Consider the following 17,143-nt stretch of genomic DNA (forward strand, 5'->3'; position numbering starts at 1 on the left):
AACCTCTCGGCAGGGTCACGGGGCTATTCCTCTTGGTCTGAGCGGCTGCAGCCCCAGATCCAGCCCAGGGACCCACCGCGCGGCTGCCCACGTGCAACCCACGCGGCACAAGTGGGGTAGCCCTGAGCCCACACGTTCCCTGGCTGGAGGCTCTGACCCTGCCGGTGCTCACCAGCCTGGGCCCGCCGAAGGCGGGGTCACCCTCCCGGGGATTTTTGGGGTCTGGGCAGCGACTGGTGCCTGTTGGGAACGTCCCAGTGCAGGGCAGCGGTGGGGACGGCGGAGCAGGGCCGTGCTTAATGGGAACTCGGCGCCGGGAGCTCCAGGCTGAAAAGGGAACTACAGGAGTAGTTCCGAAACACCACGATGGGCAGAGGAAAAACCCAGAGCCCGCGCAAATCCCAGCGTCCAGCTCTCGGTCACGCTCCCTCTGCGGGCTCCCGCTTCCCCGCTGCCTTCATCTCCCAAGCAGGTGGGATGGACGGTGCCGGCAGAGCCGGGCTCTGCCGGGGTGACTCGCACCCGCAGCTCTGAGCACGTGTCCCAGCCGGGGACAGCTGGTGCTGGAGGACGTTGATCCACCCAGCCCGATGCCGGAGGGGCTGTGGCACGGCTACCCCGGCGTAGTTCAGCCTGGCTTGGAGAGCTCCCTCTCCCCAGCTTTCTCCAGCCTCCCAGGGAGGTCGCACCTCTCGCTCTCTGCTCCAGCGCCCACAGAGAACTGGCCCCCGTTTACCGCCGGCCGCTGCAGTTCGTGCCATGAGCCGATGCCTCCCCGGACCCCGCAGCCAGGTGTTTCACAGCTCAGCCTCTCCCGCTCTCACCCCTTTGAAGGCTTTACCCCCGCCTGTTGCTTTTCACAAGCCCCGTTAAACCATTCATGGGACTGTGGGAGCTTTACCCACGCCAAGGAAACGGGACGGACAGAGCAGGGAGACAGGGAGGGCTCTGGGTCCGTCCGTCCGTCCGTCGTCCCCCCCCCAACTCATGAATGAGCCAGGGGGAGCACGTGGAGGGTCAGAGAAGCCCCCACGGTGGCTCGCATCGCCCAGGGCTGCAGCCAGGCTGCATCCCCTCCTGCAGTCCCCACTTTTGACCCCACACGGAGGAATGGGGCAGCAGCTCTTACCCCTTGCACTGTCTGAAGGAGGCGCCTGTGCCTATTTCGCACTCAAAACTGAGATCCGAGCAAAATAGCTTGAGAAATATGGACAAGATAAAAAAAATGAGGGTGAGTGGGGGTGAAGGAGCCCTGCCCCATCCCCACCCCCAGGGCCGCACACCCCATCTACCTCCCTGCCGAGCTGTTGCACCGTTCCTGGGCGGACTGGGGAGGAACCACACCAGCTGCGGCGTTTGGCCCCGTCAACGGGAGCCGGCCTTTCGTGCTCGCCCCGTTCCCCCGGGGCATGAGCCACCTCCTGCCTGGCCGGACGGGTGGCTAAAATCCCCAGGGTAATTTGCACAGAGCAAAGCCTGTTGCTGCCCTGAGCAGATGGCAGGACTCCCACAGCTCGCTGATCTCAGATAACATCAGCACATTCCCCATCTCTTCCTCCTTCCAGCCCCGGCCAGCAGCAAAACCTGCGCGTAGAGGAGCAGGATCTGCAGCGTGGCCGGGGCAGACTGGACACCGCGTGGCCGCTGTGCCAACACGCCTCGGGTGAAAACCACCGCTTCAGAGGAGCCTCTCCGCTGCTGGCGGGGTCGGGGTGCTGTGTCACAGCAGGTCACCACCTTTTTAGGGATGGGGGACGAGAGAGGAGTGGGGGGCTCTGCTTATTTCAGCAATAGTGACGCCAGCAGGAGAGCTGGCCCTTCAAGTTCAATTCCCTCCCAGAACAGGAATAAAGATACCCTGCCCTATCAGGCACGCAAAGATCCTGATTCAGAGCTTGAAATTCAAGGCGAGATGAACAGCTTCGAAAGAATAACCTGACTTACAGGAGTTTTGTAATCCTTCGTCACTGTTTGCCTAACACTGTTTACCTTTTACTACCGAGACAAGTGCAAGGAACAGACACGGGGCTCGGGCAGCCCTTGCTGGGAAACCTGAGTAAACCCAGCAGTTCCCCCAGCTGAAGACAGGGCAGAGAAGACACCCATTTCACTCGACGAGCCTCTGCACAAGAGAGGATAGTCCTGGAATAAAGCCGTGCTCAGGATTAGGGCTGGTCTGTGCACACACGTTAAGCAGCTGCTGTGCTGCTTGAAGGATTCGGAGAAGAAACAAAACCTGGGGAGTGAGGGGAAGCGTTGAAAAGAGACCAGATCATCCAAAACGCCAGCTCTCGCTTGACCGAGAAGGCAGACGCCAGGTCAACAGCCTCAGCGAGAGCAGCGCTCCTGTCTCCTCCTGGCACAGCTGCGGTCCCCTCCGACACCCATCCAAAGCCCCAGGTTTCCCCACCTGCGAGGTTGCTCTCTAACCTGCACAATATTCCTTTCATCTTGCAGTTTTCCGGCCTCCGTAACGGGGAATCTGCTGCAACTCTGGCCTGGAAGAGAGCCAGCAGCTGGCCGGCAGCCCGAGCGTGACCGTCAGCGATGAGAAGCTGTAGCTGACGGGGGAAGGCAGGATGATCAGCTGGGAGGAGCTCTCCCCCAGGTCCAGAGGGGACTGCAGAATGGAAAAACGCAACACACTGTTTAGGAAGGCAGACTTCGTCCGTCCCCCCCCCCAAACTGCTAATTCACAGACCCTATTACTAAGTGGGATCAGCAGGAAGAACAATCTGTTGTGGGAAGCGGTGGGACTGCTCAAGAAGCTCAACAGATGGATGCCCTTGAATGAAGGGAATCCAGCAGAAGCCAACAGGACCAAAAGAACTGCTGCCCACCCACCCACCCGCAGGAGTCCAACTAGGAATGATAGGTTCGTCCCCCCCCCCAAACTGCTAATTCACAGACCCTATTACTAAGTGGGATCAGCAGGAAGAACAATCTGTTGTGGGAAGCGGTGGGACTGCTCAAGAAGCTCAACAGATGCCCTTGAGGCAATGAAGGGAATCCAGCAGAAGCCAACAGGACCAAAAGAACTGCTGCCCACCTCTTCACCCGCAGGAGTCCAACTAGGAATGATAGGTTATTCGGAAAATACGGGAGGTGTGCTGAAAGTTTCATGCAAATTGTGACGTGGCAATACGCTGGCGGGATTTGTGCTAGATTAATGCAAAGATGATACAAAACAACATGATACCAGTGCAAGTTTCATGAAACTTTTTATTCAACAAGTATTTCATTATGATTCTGCCAAGATGATCAAATGAACAGCAAGGCATAAAACATGAAATAGTTAAGAGATTTTATTCTAATAGCTTTAATTACAGTGCTTGTTTGACGAAATGAAAACTGAAAACAAGTATACAAAACAGTCGATTACTAATTGTGTATTGAAAGCAATAAAGGTTTCCACAACACTAAATAAACCAGTTCTGATAGTTCCTCAAGTTAAAGTTTAACAGCTCCAGCTTCTTCAGTGTTTATCAAAATACAAAAGAAAAGTAAAGAGGTCTTTTTTTTTCTGATGGCAAATCTGAACCTTGCAGTATGAGGGATGCCAAGGGTTTTCACACATATACAGATATGGGATTGTTCCAAAATGGGATTGAATACTTCTAGAGTGGAATGACTCTCCAAACTCTCATGCTTTTTTTTTTTCCTAGACGCTATACATAGATGTTCGGTGTTTTTCATGGCAATTCTTAGTTAAGTACAGTACTTTCTGCCTATAGAGCTTAGGACTAGTATAGGCTGTGCTTTCTGTGGAAAGGTTTGCCTTCTGGAGTGGTTTACACGCAAGAAAAGTACAAAACACTTTTGACAAATATGACAGGATAAAAAGGTGGCTTCTGGAAACTATTCAAGTTCAATGGAAGCGATAAATCTCACCTGAACCAAGAGTCAGAAGTTTAGCGCGAGTCTGCGAGCTCATCTAAACCAGGTCCGACAATCCTTTTAACGAATATGAACAAATATGAGCACATACTACGAGCTACAGAAAGAGCCAGAGATCTATTAGTTATGATCTGTTCTTTAACCAGATGAAGCTAGTTGGGTGTCGATCGTTGCTTCACCATTCCAAAAAGAATCAAGAGTCACCACATTAGAGCTAGAACAGCAGAAGCTATGTCAAACGTTTGTATGTTGAAGTGTTTTTACTTTTCCTTGACTATTTAAAAAAATACAGAATTCAGGTTAAAAACCAACCACCAAAATGGATCTCACAGATCTCACAACCCAGCCGAGATAGTATTCAGCTCTACTGCACAAGGACCACTGGCAACCCTTATGTTAACCCACTTAAATCCCTTCCAAGTACTAAACAGTGAGTTGATTCTTTACAATAAAAAAGCTGAGTAATATTGCATAGGAGTACCAGAAACTGCCTCATTGGAAACAAAAACTATTTACATTAAATAAGAAACCTAACTGTTTTCAGGCTTGTATTTGCCACATTTACAGCATGATGCAATATATACTGTGACAAAAGAAATGAAAACAGCTTCCGGCACTCAATACCACAAAGTAGCACAGTTTGCCACATTAGAGTAAAGCGAAGGGCGAATAGGAGGAAATAGGAGGGAGGGGTGGAAAAAGAGGGAAGAGGAAGGTTTATGGTTTCATTTCTGGTTTCGGAGCTGATTGGACAACCAGTCCAGTCCTTCATAGAGACCGTCTCCACTAGTGGCACAGGTTGCCTGGATATACCAGTTCCTGTGACGAAGAGAATGCAGTCCAAGTTTGTCTGTGATTTCTGCTGCATTCATCGCATTTGGCAGGTCCTGAGGGAAGGAAGAAGAGTCATTTTCTCCCCTGCTCGCTGAGAAGAAGCGCCCGCCTCCCTAAACCGTTTTTGACCATCAGCTTTAAAGCCATTAAAAGCAAGTTGAGAGCTCTTGGAGCTTCTCTTTCAGAAAAACTCAGTGGATTACTTCTATATTCAAGCTATTCCCCCTATACTGAGAAAAGTCTCAAAGGTTTAACACCACAATCAAAAGCACATATTATGGAATATTTCTCTTCAGAAAACAGAAGCGAGACATCTGACGTTTGGAGCAAGTCATCAAGCTCCTCAGTGTCAACCCAAACCTGCTTACAATTCAAGGGCTCTTGCATTCACTTTCCACTCAGGAAATATTTTCTGCGACTGCAGTTATGGTTTAAGATCAACTTTTATCACAAAGTAGCAGTCGGCTTAGTACTGCTTCTGTTTATAGTCCACCTTTCCCGCTCCTAGACAAGACTTATGGCTTCTTTACCCTTCACAACTGAGCCTGTGCAATCGATGAAGCAGGATGTTACTCCTTCGGTGAGTTTACTAGTCATATTTAAGACCCTCAACATTTCAGTTTAGGCTATCGAGGCCTTTACAAGCAAAGCAGAACTCTCAGCTCGCTTTGTGGCCTGGAAGAGTACAGCTCACAGGTCAACACAGGTACGTTAAAAGTCAGCCCAGTGCTTCCACCAACACCAGCAGTGCCCTCAAACACCCCAGTTGAAGAATTCAGGGAGGTTCTGGCATTCTGGCCTTCCTCTCTGTTGGGAGGAAGCTTGGGCAAGTGCTATACTTGAGCCAAGCCAACCTTAAAAATCAAACTGGTAGAATCGTTCCCTAAAACTGAAAATACAAGAATTTCTATTGGCCAAGACTGTTTAGAAGGATGCTCCTTTCTTAGGAGAACAGGGTAGTTTAGTCTATGGGTTTGTCGTCTTCAACAAAACTGAATGGACATTTACCGAGAGCTTATCTATTATTACACTGAAAACGTGAACGTCAAGTTCAAGATCTAGCACTCACAAGTATGTTGTACGTTTTCAAGAGTTCTTACAGAAAGACACCTTTCTTGGGCCTACCTGTTTGTTAGCAAACACTAATAAAACAGCATCTCTAAGCTCATCTTCTGCCAACATTCTCATAAGCTCTTCTCTGGCCTCATTCACCCGTTCTCTGTCATTACTGTCAACCACAAAAATCAGACCTAGAAATAAGCAAACAATCAGAATAAGCATACACCAGAAGTTATTTACAAATGATAAATACTTCTGGAGGTCAGAACTCAGCTTTGAAGAGAAAATAATGCAAAACAATTCAGTGTGTGTATATATATATATATAATCTCAGAAAAATACAGTTTTCTTATTACTGTAACCTCATGTCTGAGAGAAAGTCTGTTCTTGCTGTCGAAAGCAAGTGTTAGCTTGCATTTGCGTTTTTGGAACTTGTGCGCTTCATCTACATAACCACTTGATATTTGCCAGTGAGCAGCAACTCTTGAAATCCTGTGACAGGACTCACATGCACGCACATCATAAAGGCGCAGTAGTGGAAGAAGTGACAAACTCTCAGTTCATGGGGCTGTTAAGAGCTTGCAGCAAAAACTCTGCTTTGAAGCGAAGGCAGAGAGCTGTGACGCTTACAGAAGAAAAGCACAACTCTCAACTCACTCTGAGTCAGATGGACAAGGAAGACTGGTTTCTAGATTTCTTCCCATCCCTCTTTGAACCTGCACTAGCTTAACAGAAGAGCCAGAGCAGCACACAAACACACCCGTTTATAATAATAAATATTTCCATTCCCCCCAAAGAAACTTGCAAAATTATCTTAGTAAGGGCATTAAAAAAACCCCATCTTTTAGATCCTGGAAACCTGCAATTTAAGCATTTGGACTTACCTTGTGTGTTCTGGAAATAATGACGCCAGAGTGGTCTGATCTTATCCTGACCGCCTACATCCCAGACCGTGAAGCTAATGTTCTTGTATTCTACTGTTTCCACATTGAAACCTAAAATAGAAATTGTGGCAAAAATCTCAGTTAAAACACAGTTGGCCCTGGACCTACTGTATTTACCAAGTCACACTCAGAATGTCATCACTAAAAAAATTTATCTTAAAATTTAAACGTACTTTAAATAAGCAGAATCCTGCAGTGAAGCCCTCAAAGCAGACAAACATGGGTTCTCTGGAACTCCTGCTCCCACCACCACCCCCTCTGCAATCAAACTAATGAACAGCAGCTGTAATCACTACCTGAGCAGCTACAAAATGCAGAGCAAACTATGTTGCATCAGAACACCCTGGGCTTTAAGGACTGCAAATAAGGTATGTCTCTGATCACACAGTTCTCACAGTCACCCTCCAAAAAAGAGGTGTCACCCTCTGCTTCTTGGTCTAATCTACTTGATGCCACAACACGCTTAGGAGGGCAGACTGCCCTTCTGTGGCCCATAAAGGGTTGTTCCACAAATGACTAAAGAGAGGGAATGGAGTGAAAAACACAGTCATGTAGTCTCCTCCCATGCTGGAAAATTTGGCTGTGCCATCTCCATACCATGGATTTAGCAAGTGTTTGTTCTGACAGTCAAGTCAGGGCACAGCACTAAGTTGCTTAAATCAACAGAGTGGCAGCTGAGATAAGATACTACTACAAACAATAAGACTCAAATCTCAAAGCAAGCAGTTATAGAAATGTAAAAATCTTACCTATAGTAGGAATAGTAGTTACTATTTCACCGAGTTTAAGTTTGTACAAAATAGTAGTCTTTCCTGCAGCATCCAGACCAACCATTAGAATACGCATTTCTTTTTTGCCAAAAAGGCCTTTGAAGAGGTTAGCAAAAATATTTCCCATGCTTGAGATACGTTCTCACTGGCCAGTGAAGTCTAGGGGAAAAAGATCACAGTATCACTCATGAGTTACCAAGGGCTGTGTTCTGAGCAGGGCATAATCAACCACCACCACCAAAAAGAAAAGTATCACATAATACGAATTCTTTAGATACCCCCAGCCACCACCGTACATTATTCTTCCCCATACTGAAGCAACACAGAGATGAACAGATACGCCAAAACTTACTCCTTATAAAAAGACATTGTTCCAGGTGCTTTAAATCTTTCAAACATTCTTTCAGAGATTTTAGTATTAAATGCTGTTCTCAAACTTTTGTTTGCAAAATTCACGGTTTCCTTTCAACGCAACTGACCACTTCAGGGACTTTGTCCCCCATTGTTACGGGATAATTTATCTGCAGCCTACAGCGTCACCATAAAACACACTTTTTCTAATTGACCTGCAGTTAAAAAAAAGTTTTAAATGTGTGCTCATCTCTTTGCTGCTTAGCGCACCAATAGCCGGTCCTTCTTTTGCAAAGGAAACTCAGAACACAGCTTGGACTCTCTCCTACTCAAAACAGTTTCCTTCCTCTCAAACCCCAAGGAAACGGCCTGTGAATGCAACGTGAACACAAAGCAGTGTTTTACCTTCATTAACAGTGGAGACCTCCTCTAGGAAGCAAATCCACATTTACTAAAACTTAACTACTGAAAATTTATAGCCACATTAGAAGAGGCAGGCTTAGAAATGAACGCTTCTTCCTTCACTGCGAACACTTCTGCTTGGACACTCCAAAGCGATTTAACATCGCCAGGAGCTTCCTGTTTAGGAACTGGGGAAACTGCCTCTCTGCTCCAGCCCTCACAGATGCTCCCTGTGCCCTTGGGACGGGATCCACCCCACCACAACTTGTCCACTTCTTCCCTTTTTCCACAGATTTCCCCCCCGCTTCCCAAACTCACTACTACGCAGTTTACAGCGAGTTTGAAATCACCAAGAGAACTATTACTCTGCTCACGTAAGACATGAAAAAAAGCAGCCTGAAAGCTTTACAGTGGGGTGTAGATGAGGATAGCGGCGACAGTGACGATTCACACCTCTACTGCTGCTTTGTCTAGAAGCTCTCAGCTGTCAGTTTGAAAAGACTGAGCCCAACTGAAAGCACAAGCTTCAGACAGCAGGAGCACGCGCAGCCAAGACGTGTAACATTCAAAGGAGGGGTTTCCTGTAAACCAAGTCACACAATTTAAAGCGCGATATGAAGTTTGAATCATCTCTTGAAGCTATTCTGTATTTCACAATGAAGCTGTGTGCTTGAAGCAGAATTCTCACTGGAAACAGACTTTACAGAATATCTATTTAAGACAATTAAAGCAGCTTTGAACTGAAAAGCGCACCACAGAACACAAATCTTGTCCCGCTCTGTTTAGCTCTACGCTAGGGATGTATGAAGTCTGGCTTCCTCACACGGCACTGAGAAAGGTCTACGCAGTTCTGCCCTTCTCAGGAAGCTTTGCTGCATACAATTTTTAACCCAAAAGTTGGGGATGGTTAACTAAGTCACATGTCTTAGCACAAGCAGCTCCACAGTGAAGTTCAGAGTCCACTCCAGAGTTCCTGAATGACATCACCACTTCAACTTGCTGAAGTAACTCAAGTCAAAGATTAATTTATTTTGTATGATGGAAGCTCAGTGCAATCGAAACTTTAAAACTAAGATCATCTATAAGCCAGACAGGGCAGCCTGGGGATTAAAACCAAACGGAAGGTTTAAAAGTTCTATTATTCCACCATTTCCTTCATATTTCTGAAGCACGACCATGAATATTCAACTCCCACTTGAATATACAAAAGCTGTATAAACAGGAAAGTTAATTAGGAAGTAGAGAAAACAGTTTTGCTAGAGTCCCTGTTTGTCCAAATCACTCACACAGCAGGAAATCTCACTCCCCAGCCCACAACAGCAGCTCTTACTGGGCTGGAGGGGAGGGAGGCTGTAAAGCTTTCCTTTGTCTGCCTGCTCACGCTCCCTCTATCTTCTGCTCCATCTGAAAAGCAATGGTTAGGGTTGAACTGTAACCTGGTAAAATACCAGAGCTCTTGTAACCCTCCAAAATGAGTGTAAGAACTTTTGTAGCGAAAGAACCTTACAAGCCCTCCAAAAGAATGCATTTCTTTTGTTTCTGTATGTTTAAAAGCATAACGGGTTATTAAATGCTTGGGTCAATGGCAGTAATCGGGTAACAGCAAAATCCATTTACATCCACATCTTTTCACACCCCAGAGAAGTCGCAGTCTGCTGAACAAGTTACTTACACTCGGCACTAACAGTAGTGAATCCCGTTAGATCCTTGTTTTCCTGGCAGCTATTTCCAGGTCAAGTCTGCCCCCCACCACTGAAGCTGCTTTTATACCACCCATCCTTCCTATTTTTACTTTCTGTGAAGAATAAGAAGTTAAGATGCATTTAAGTACTTGGTTTCCATTTCCTTCTTATTCTCTTCCACACTCCTAATATCTAAACCACACCTGTAACTTTATTTGGTACTTCAGGGTAGGTGACATTGCAGAAAGTCCCATTTATTTTTGTAGGCAGTGAAATGTAGTTTACAGCCCACCCCTGCAAGACAAGCGTGTTTAGATGTTGACTAGAAAGCAGCGGAATCATTGCTGTCTAAAAGAAAAATACAAGGAGAAACCCATCTGCAGAACTCCCACAAACCGCCGTGGGTCCCACCAGTTACTTGTTGGATGCTGCTGGGGCACAAGAGAGGATCTCCGTCTTCACCGTCAGCAGGACCACCCCCGGACCAGCAGCTAGAATCATGTTCATCTATTGCCACAGAAAAGGAAATCATACTCCCACGGTTTTGCACATTACACTCCTCTCCCTACACTGTCCCTGCCAGTATTTCATTACTTTCTATTATCTAAGCAAAAGCACCTCGAGTTCCTTCCCCAGTATCATTAAAATCCTCAACCAAATCATCATCACAACTGTGACCAGCCATCGGGTATCTGCTTTTTAGACCATTTGTGCTGTCAAACAGCGTAGACGCTACCGCAGCAGAAACTGCCGCGACAGTTTAGAGCTGTTTCCCATTAATACAACTCAGCTGAGGGATCACGCGATTACTTCCAGTGTACTTCAGAGCTGAATCTGCTTACTTTAATTCTCGTTTCAGCCCATTAGTTGGACCATGAGAACTAACATACACAGTCTGAAAACACGAGGAAATTTAAGACCCTTTTAGGTTAACGAAGCAATCCCGCGACTTTTCAGGCATCTTCAGCATTTGCAGTCTGCACCAAGACTTGCCAATACATTGCCTATATTCCATACTGAAGCTTAACTTTCTCTTTTCCTCAACCCAAATGTTGTCAGCAATTGCTACACTGATAATTTTAGAAGCACAAGTTCAATAAAATGCCTGAAAACGTGAAAGACCATGGCTTGCGAGCGGCTTGCAGTACTTCAGCACATCTTCAAAAGAGGCTAAGTAGGAAGATTTGTGTATGAAAGGGAACAATTTGAATAAACAGCACAGACTATTTTTGCAGAGCGTTGTGTGCACAGTCCCTCAGCGCGACTTCAGCTTCCAGAAATGGAAACTCACCACCCCTCAACAAATCCAGCTCACCCCAAAACTGAACTGTCTGTACGACTCTTGTTTCTCCCTGCCCATCGAAGCCCTGAAGCACACCTTAACCTAGTCTACTCCACCTCAAGATCCTCACAGCAGTAAAAACCTGTTAGGCAGGTTCAGGTAAGACATAATGTGCCATTGGTAAACAGCGAGAAAGACGTTCACTGGATAAGACTGCAGTTTTTGTTTCAGGAAACAAGGTATTCTCAGCAGCCTGTTTTCTAGTAAGCAATACATTTAGATAAGCAATTAGGAGAACAGGCAGCCTTTTTCAGAAAGGCTCAGTGTAATGAGTTAAAAATGAATGAGTGTCTGCAATAGCAGGCAGCCTGGTGTCTGTTAAAGCGATATGGCCCATGAGTAAGAACTAGAATTTGCTTTTATTAATTGTAGGTGGTTAGAATAAGAGCTCTGAGGAATATCTCAAGGCCAAAGACCATTCACCACTTAATCTTCTGCAGCATTTTATATTAAAATGCATTAACGTACAGTTAAATGTCATTTCATTCAGGCTGCTCATCTTGAGAAGTCAAATACGCTTCTTGACCTCCAAACTTCTTGGATGAGCTGTTAGTTAACATGCCATCCCACAGAAGTATGACCAGAAGGGTATGCAGTACATCAAAGAAAGCGTAGCTACATCTTGAAATCTCTGCATAACCTTAATTTTGCACCTCTGGAAAAGTTCTTTTTGACCACAGAGATTAAACTTCACTGAGCCAGGAGTTGTGGCAAATGCCACAGTTTCCTTCAGCTTTACACCATTTCTTTAAACGTACCATAGCAGACAGAATCAGAGGCTAAGATAGAGGATGCCATATGCGTTATTTAGTCAAATTATGCCTGCAGTACAGAGATACATTTATTTCATTCCTACGTACCAGCACTTACCACACAAGGCTCCCACAGCGAAAAAATAACGCTCACAACTTTTCAAGTGGCATAACCAAACTTGCTGGGCACAATCATTTTGGCAATCTGTTCCCTATAGCCGAAAAATACCAGCAACGATGAAGATCAGTCAAGAAAAGCTTAATTCTCTGTCTCTTCTCTGCACAGCACTCCGAGATACAGAGGGCATTTGTTATCTCCGGGAACTATTACGTCTCCCTAGGACATTCATATCTTGTTTTAAATGCCCGTTTCAAGGAGAGACAAACATGGTGCCACTACCAATGACATACTGCATTACACAGTTATAACCAGTCAAAATACTAATGCTAAAGCACAAGCTAAAATCCCTAACAGTTGCAGGTTTACCAAAAAGCATTTTCCTAATAGCTTTCTGCACCTTGTTCTATTTTGCTTAGACACCTATGGCAAGTAAAACTGGTGCGCTTGCAAGACAACTGAATTACTACCAAAAAAGCACATCTCCTTTTAAAGGAAAGTCTACTTGACATTGACCTAAGCATTAACTCCACCTCTAATACAATTAGAAAAACCCCAAACCCATAATTCCTAACCTGGTATTAACACACTAGTTGTATCAGTCACCAGAACAAAAATTGATCAATTTGTTATTTAACAGAAATATTGACTTGAAATCCAGTCAGTTATCACTAGTTGGCCTGTATCTTGTTTCTACTTTATAGCATTCTAGACAGTTTTAAATTGTCAAGAGAAGCAAAATATTCATACAAAAGATCACCAAACCTGTATGTAAACAAGAGGCGAGAAAGCTTTTTAAAAAAAAAATTCAAGTTCAACAGCTGTTCTTGCATGTAACACCAGTAACAACTGGCAAATAATTTTTTTGGCAGCTTGTTCTTTACAATATAAAGCGTGATTTAAGAGAGAATGTGAGAAGTGACCCAACAAGAATAGAACACTGCTAAAATTTAGGATTAATCTAGGGCCACAGTATTTCACACCACCGCTCAGCAGGCACAGTCAGTTAAGTACAGCTGCGTTCTTTTGAACTTGAAGTAATTTCTTTACAGACTAAAGTGTTCTGTTACAGCAAATTTTGAAAAACACTCTTGATCAAAACATTTCTTTATATCTAGCCAGGGTGGCCCAATACACGGCTATTCCAGCACAGATATATTCAAGTATTTTTAGAAGTTGTCTACAGACCTTCCACATCTGATAACCTGAGTGAAAGATGACTACTTAGCAACTCAAGCCCTTTAACTTTGGGGCCTTAACACTGGAATTCAGCTTAAATAATTTTGATTTGAGTTACCTGAGACTTTAGGCCATACTAACATCACTAGGCATAGACCACACAAAATTTAAGAGCAGCTAACAAGTAGGCCAGGTTCTTTCTTCACCAGGGGATTATCTTGGACTTAAATACCATTGTAATAAAGGCCACCTCTGCTCAGAGCTCTTCATTAATAGTAAGTCCCAACTCCTTTATAGTTGTACCCATTAAAAGTAAGGGAGTGTTAACTGTGGAGATCAAAACCTACCACTGCAACAATTTTCCCCACTTTACATTGGAGGTGCTTCTGCCAAGCATGAGGTGCAAAAGTTGTCTTAAATGATCACAACCTTGTTATTTGTCTTTTAGGAGAGGTTAGAGGAAAGGCGCTGGCATTGAAGCGGCATGTGAAATGAAAGTTAAAGATATATAACTGTACTTGCATCTAAAGAGGCACAGTTGGATTTGGCCACCAAAGGCTTGCAGTGACCAACTAAAAAGCGCCCAGATGCACACGGCATGTTCAAGGCAGACGGAGGACAAGTCAACCACAATTGAGAAGCTAGGCGAAAGAAAACACAACACAGAGCTGCTCCTTATGCAGCACCTTCATTTAACTTAAGTAGGTTGAACATCTTGCTGTCTATACACATTACTCAGATAGCACCTTTTCCACATGCTGTAACATTCTCTTGAGAGCACTGGGCTCAGAGTGGCAGGAAAACAGAAAAATATTTCCACTTACAAGATCAAAACAAGGGCAAAAGAGGGAAAATTTCCTTTGGGGTCATGCCTATTTCTCAGACACAAGAACTCACTCCTGAAATACCAGTCAGAATAAAAAACAAAGAGTCCGTATCAAGCAAAAAGGGCAGGTCGTTTGACTTGATAGTCAAAACCCAAATCAGAGTTATTCCCTTATTCTCACCTTCAAGCAGGGGGAGCAAGCTACTTCTGTTTCACAGCAAAATCTCAAACTATTTTAAGCAGTTATACACTACCATGCATAACTCAACAGCATGCAAACCAACACACAGGAAAAACATAACTGGTCTGAAAAATATTTTATTTCAAGGATAGGTTGACAGGTGGAAAAGTACAGAAGGAGTCACTGTTCATGCTTTTAGATAAAGCACATCCATCACCTCCCTGCGGACTGCCTGTGGCTGCTCAGGCAATAAAGCGGTGCCACTGATGTAGCTGTGACACCTAAGTTTGGACTGCAACTTCGTATTCACCTGTTAAACGGTGGATATACTGCTGTGAGAACTGGTTATTACAAAGCATTTCTTTTCAGATAAGCACCGCCCAGTTTTTTGAGGCTGAACTATTCACAAGTTCAAAATCTTAAAATTTAAGCCAAATATCCTGTTACTCATTCCCAGCAACTGGGCAGTAAGTCAACATTTACACTCATAGTAGAAATGGCAAGAACTCACATGAGAGCTTTGGTAATGAAATTGGCTTTTGGTTTGGGGAAAATGCCAAAAGCAGAGCCTACGCAGCTAGTTGTTCGGTACAAGATCAGCGTATGAATAAGAGCTATATTAGACATGAGAGTTTTATTAGAAATGAAACATCAGCAGAAGTACTACCATAGTCCTTCAATGTTTGCATGTGTTAGAAACAAGAAATAAAATTGGGTACTCACAAGCAGAAAGAAAAAAAAATGCTGAATAACACAGAAAAACAGCTGCTGTAGTAGGAAGCTGATTATAAACTTCTTTACTCATCAGTTAAAGAAAGGGAATAATGGCTGAGGACAGTCATAGCTCTAACACAAGCTCTACAGCATTCCAGTAGCAAAACTTTCAAGAGATTTCTAAAAAAAGAATCAGAACTATTCCTTTTCAGAAAAAGTTAACTTATGTTCACCAAATTTATCCACTGTAAGGCAATCTAGATGCTCGCGAAGGCTGTTGAAATCCCTAAAAATTCTTGCTTGAAAGCCCATCTTTACACATCTCAGCAGCTTTTATTTCTAAAGCGATCTTTTATTTTTAAAGAAAGGTGGTTCTTTAAACTTCACCACTGCAAATTCAGCCGGAATCTCGGCTTGTGAGCTTTTCCTTCTTCCACCAATTAACGTAATCAATAGCTTATCTGATATTTGTGCCTCAGTGAGATGTATAAATGCTGCTGCTTAAAGCAGCTTTTCAAACAGGTGTTAACTGGAGCACAACACAATTTGGTGAATTATAAGGACTAGAATCCAGCCCCCTACTCCCACACACACTTTGTTTGCCTTGAAAAGCTGTGACTAGTCCTGCCCCCCACTCGGTCAGCATGACTAACACACAGAGGGAACTACATGCACCGAGCAAAAATGCACCACTCCTGCCCAGTCCTTTTTCAGATTCCAACTGTATTTCACAACTAGGCAATCTTAACAATTCAGCAAATGCCTCAGACTATCGGGGACTGATTTACCTTCAGGTGTTTGCCTTTTAACGTGGTCCAGCAACAATTATGTATATCACAGGCTATCGCAGCAGCAAAGGCTGTTCCGAGCGGAGATGACATCTGCTTCAGCCATTTTTACTCCTGATGCTCTACCACGGTAGAAGCATCAATAGACTTGGCAAAGCAATTGAGTTTAAGAGGTTCAAGTGAGGCGAGTTTCCTCACCCTTTCACCCAATGTAATTACTACAACAGGGAAAGCAGTCCAACAGGGTTCTCGAGCGCTGCAGACGCTTTTTTAACAGAGGAAGTCAGTGGCATCATATCAGCCTCGCAAACTTTCCTTTCAGAGAATCCCCTTCTGTATCTGTAAGATTGTGAGAACTTATACTGACAATTTGATTATAAAACCCATGAACAAAAGCCAAGTAGCAATCCTCTAGTTCAGCTACAGTTCCTTTTTCCTACAGAAGTGCTCCAAATCAGTAGCAAAAATAGTAATAACGATATTGCCAAATGACCTTGGACAATTTACTTTGACTCGATTGCTTTGCCTGAAAAATAAGTTAACAGAATATCCTGCAAAGGGGCGTTGTAAGCCTTGCCACTTGCAAAATGAAGTATTATATAAATAAAATGGGAACTATTTATTGACAAAACTACATTTCAAAACAAGACCTCTGGATACAACTTTAATCAACCTGTGGAATTTGGTTTGGCAAGAGCCTAGCAGCAAAGCAACAAGGTCAATGTCAAACACAACATTTAGGCAGTTTTATGACCCAGCAGAGTTTTAGTTGTGCTCTGCCGGGGCAAACGGACTCCTCTGCAAAAAAGTTCGCATAGCTGGCCTGTCACTTTATCAGACAAAGGTTATCAGCCCAAAGTATCATGTTAACTACTCAGAGAGACAAGATACAGTATTTTCAGACAGAATATAACATACCTCCCACCGGGAGCTGCCACGCCAAGCAAAACTGATCTCCTAGACCATCAAACCCAAGCCACGGATTGCAAACAGAGTTTGCTCCAGGCTAAAGCTCAACTTCTTACCGTCACCCCCTCAGCCCAGCAGAAAGCCCTACTCAGCAGCCAAGGGCTTACAGGAAAATAACCTCTCTCCCACGAGTTTCATCCGAGCCTCGTTTCCCCTACCGGGCTACCAGATCCCCGAGGTCCGCTACGATGAGGGTTTTCGGGAGGAGAGAAAAACGAGGAAATACCTCTCTCCTCAGACCCGTTCACGGGCGGGGCAGAGGCCGGAATGAGCGAGTTTGGGGAAGGGAGGAGAAGCCCATCCCGCCGCATCCCGTCTAATTCCTCCGGTAGGGG

At 44.7% G+C, this 17,143-nt stretch overlaps 1 protein-coding gene across 1 annotated transcript; it reads right to left on the reverse strand.

Moving 5' to 3' along the window:
* Nucleotides 1-3,204: 3,204 nt before the first annotated feature.
* On the reverse strand, nucleotides 3,205-7,665 carry ARF1 (ADP ribosylation factor 1). The gene is made up of 4 exons (XM_009275956.1): nucleotides 7,484-7,665; nucleotides 6,675-6,785; nucleotides 5,857-5,981; nucleotides 3,205-4,784 (listed from the first exon to the last, which is right to left on the reverse strand). Exons 1-4 carry the CDS (start codon nucleotides 7,629-7,631, stop codon nucleotides 4,623-4,625), a joined length of 546 nt encoding a protein of 181 aa, XP_009274231.1. The 5' UTR covers nucleotides 7,632-7,665; the 3' UTR covers nucleotides 3,205-4,622.
* Nucleotides 7,666-17,143: the final 9,478 nt, after the last annotated feature.

Source organism: Aptenodytes forsteri, unplaced genomic scaffold (genome assembly GCF_000699145.1).
Source record: "Aptenodytes forsteri isolate BGI_AS27 unplaced genomic scaffold, ASM69914v1 Scaffold80, whole genome shotgun sequence".
NCBI classification, from domain to species: domain Eukaryota; kingdom Metazoa; phylum Chordata; class Aves; order Sphenisciformes; family Spheniscidae; genus Aptenodytes; species Aptenodytes forsteri.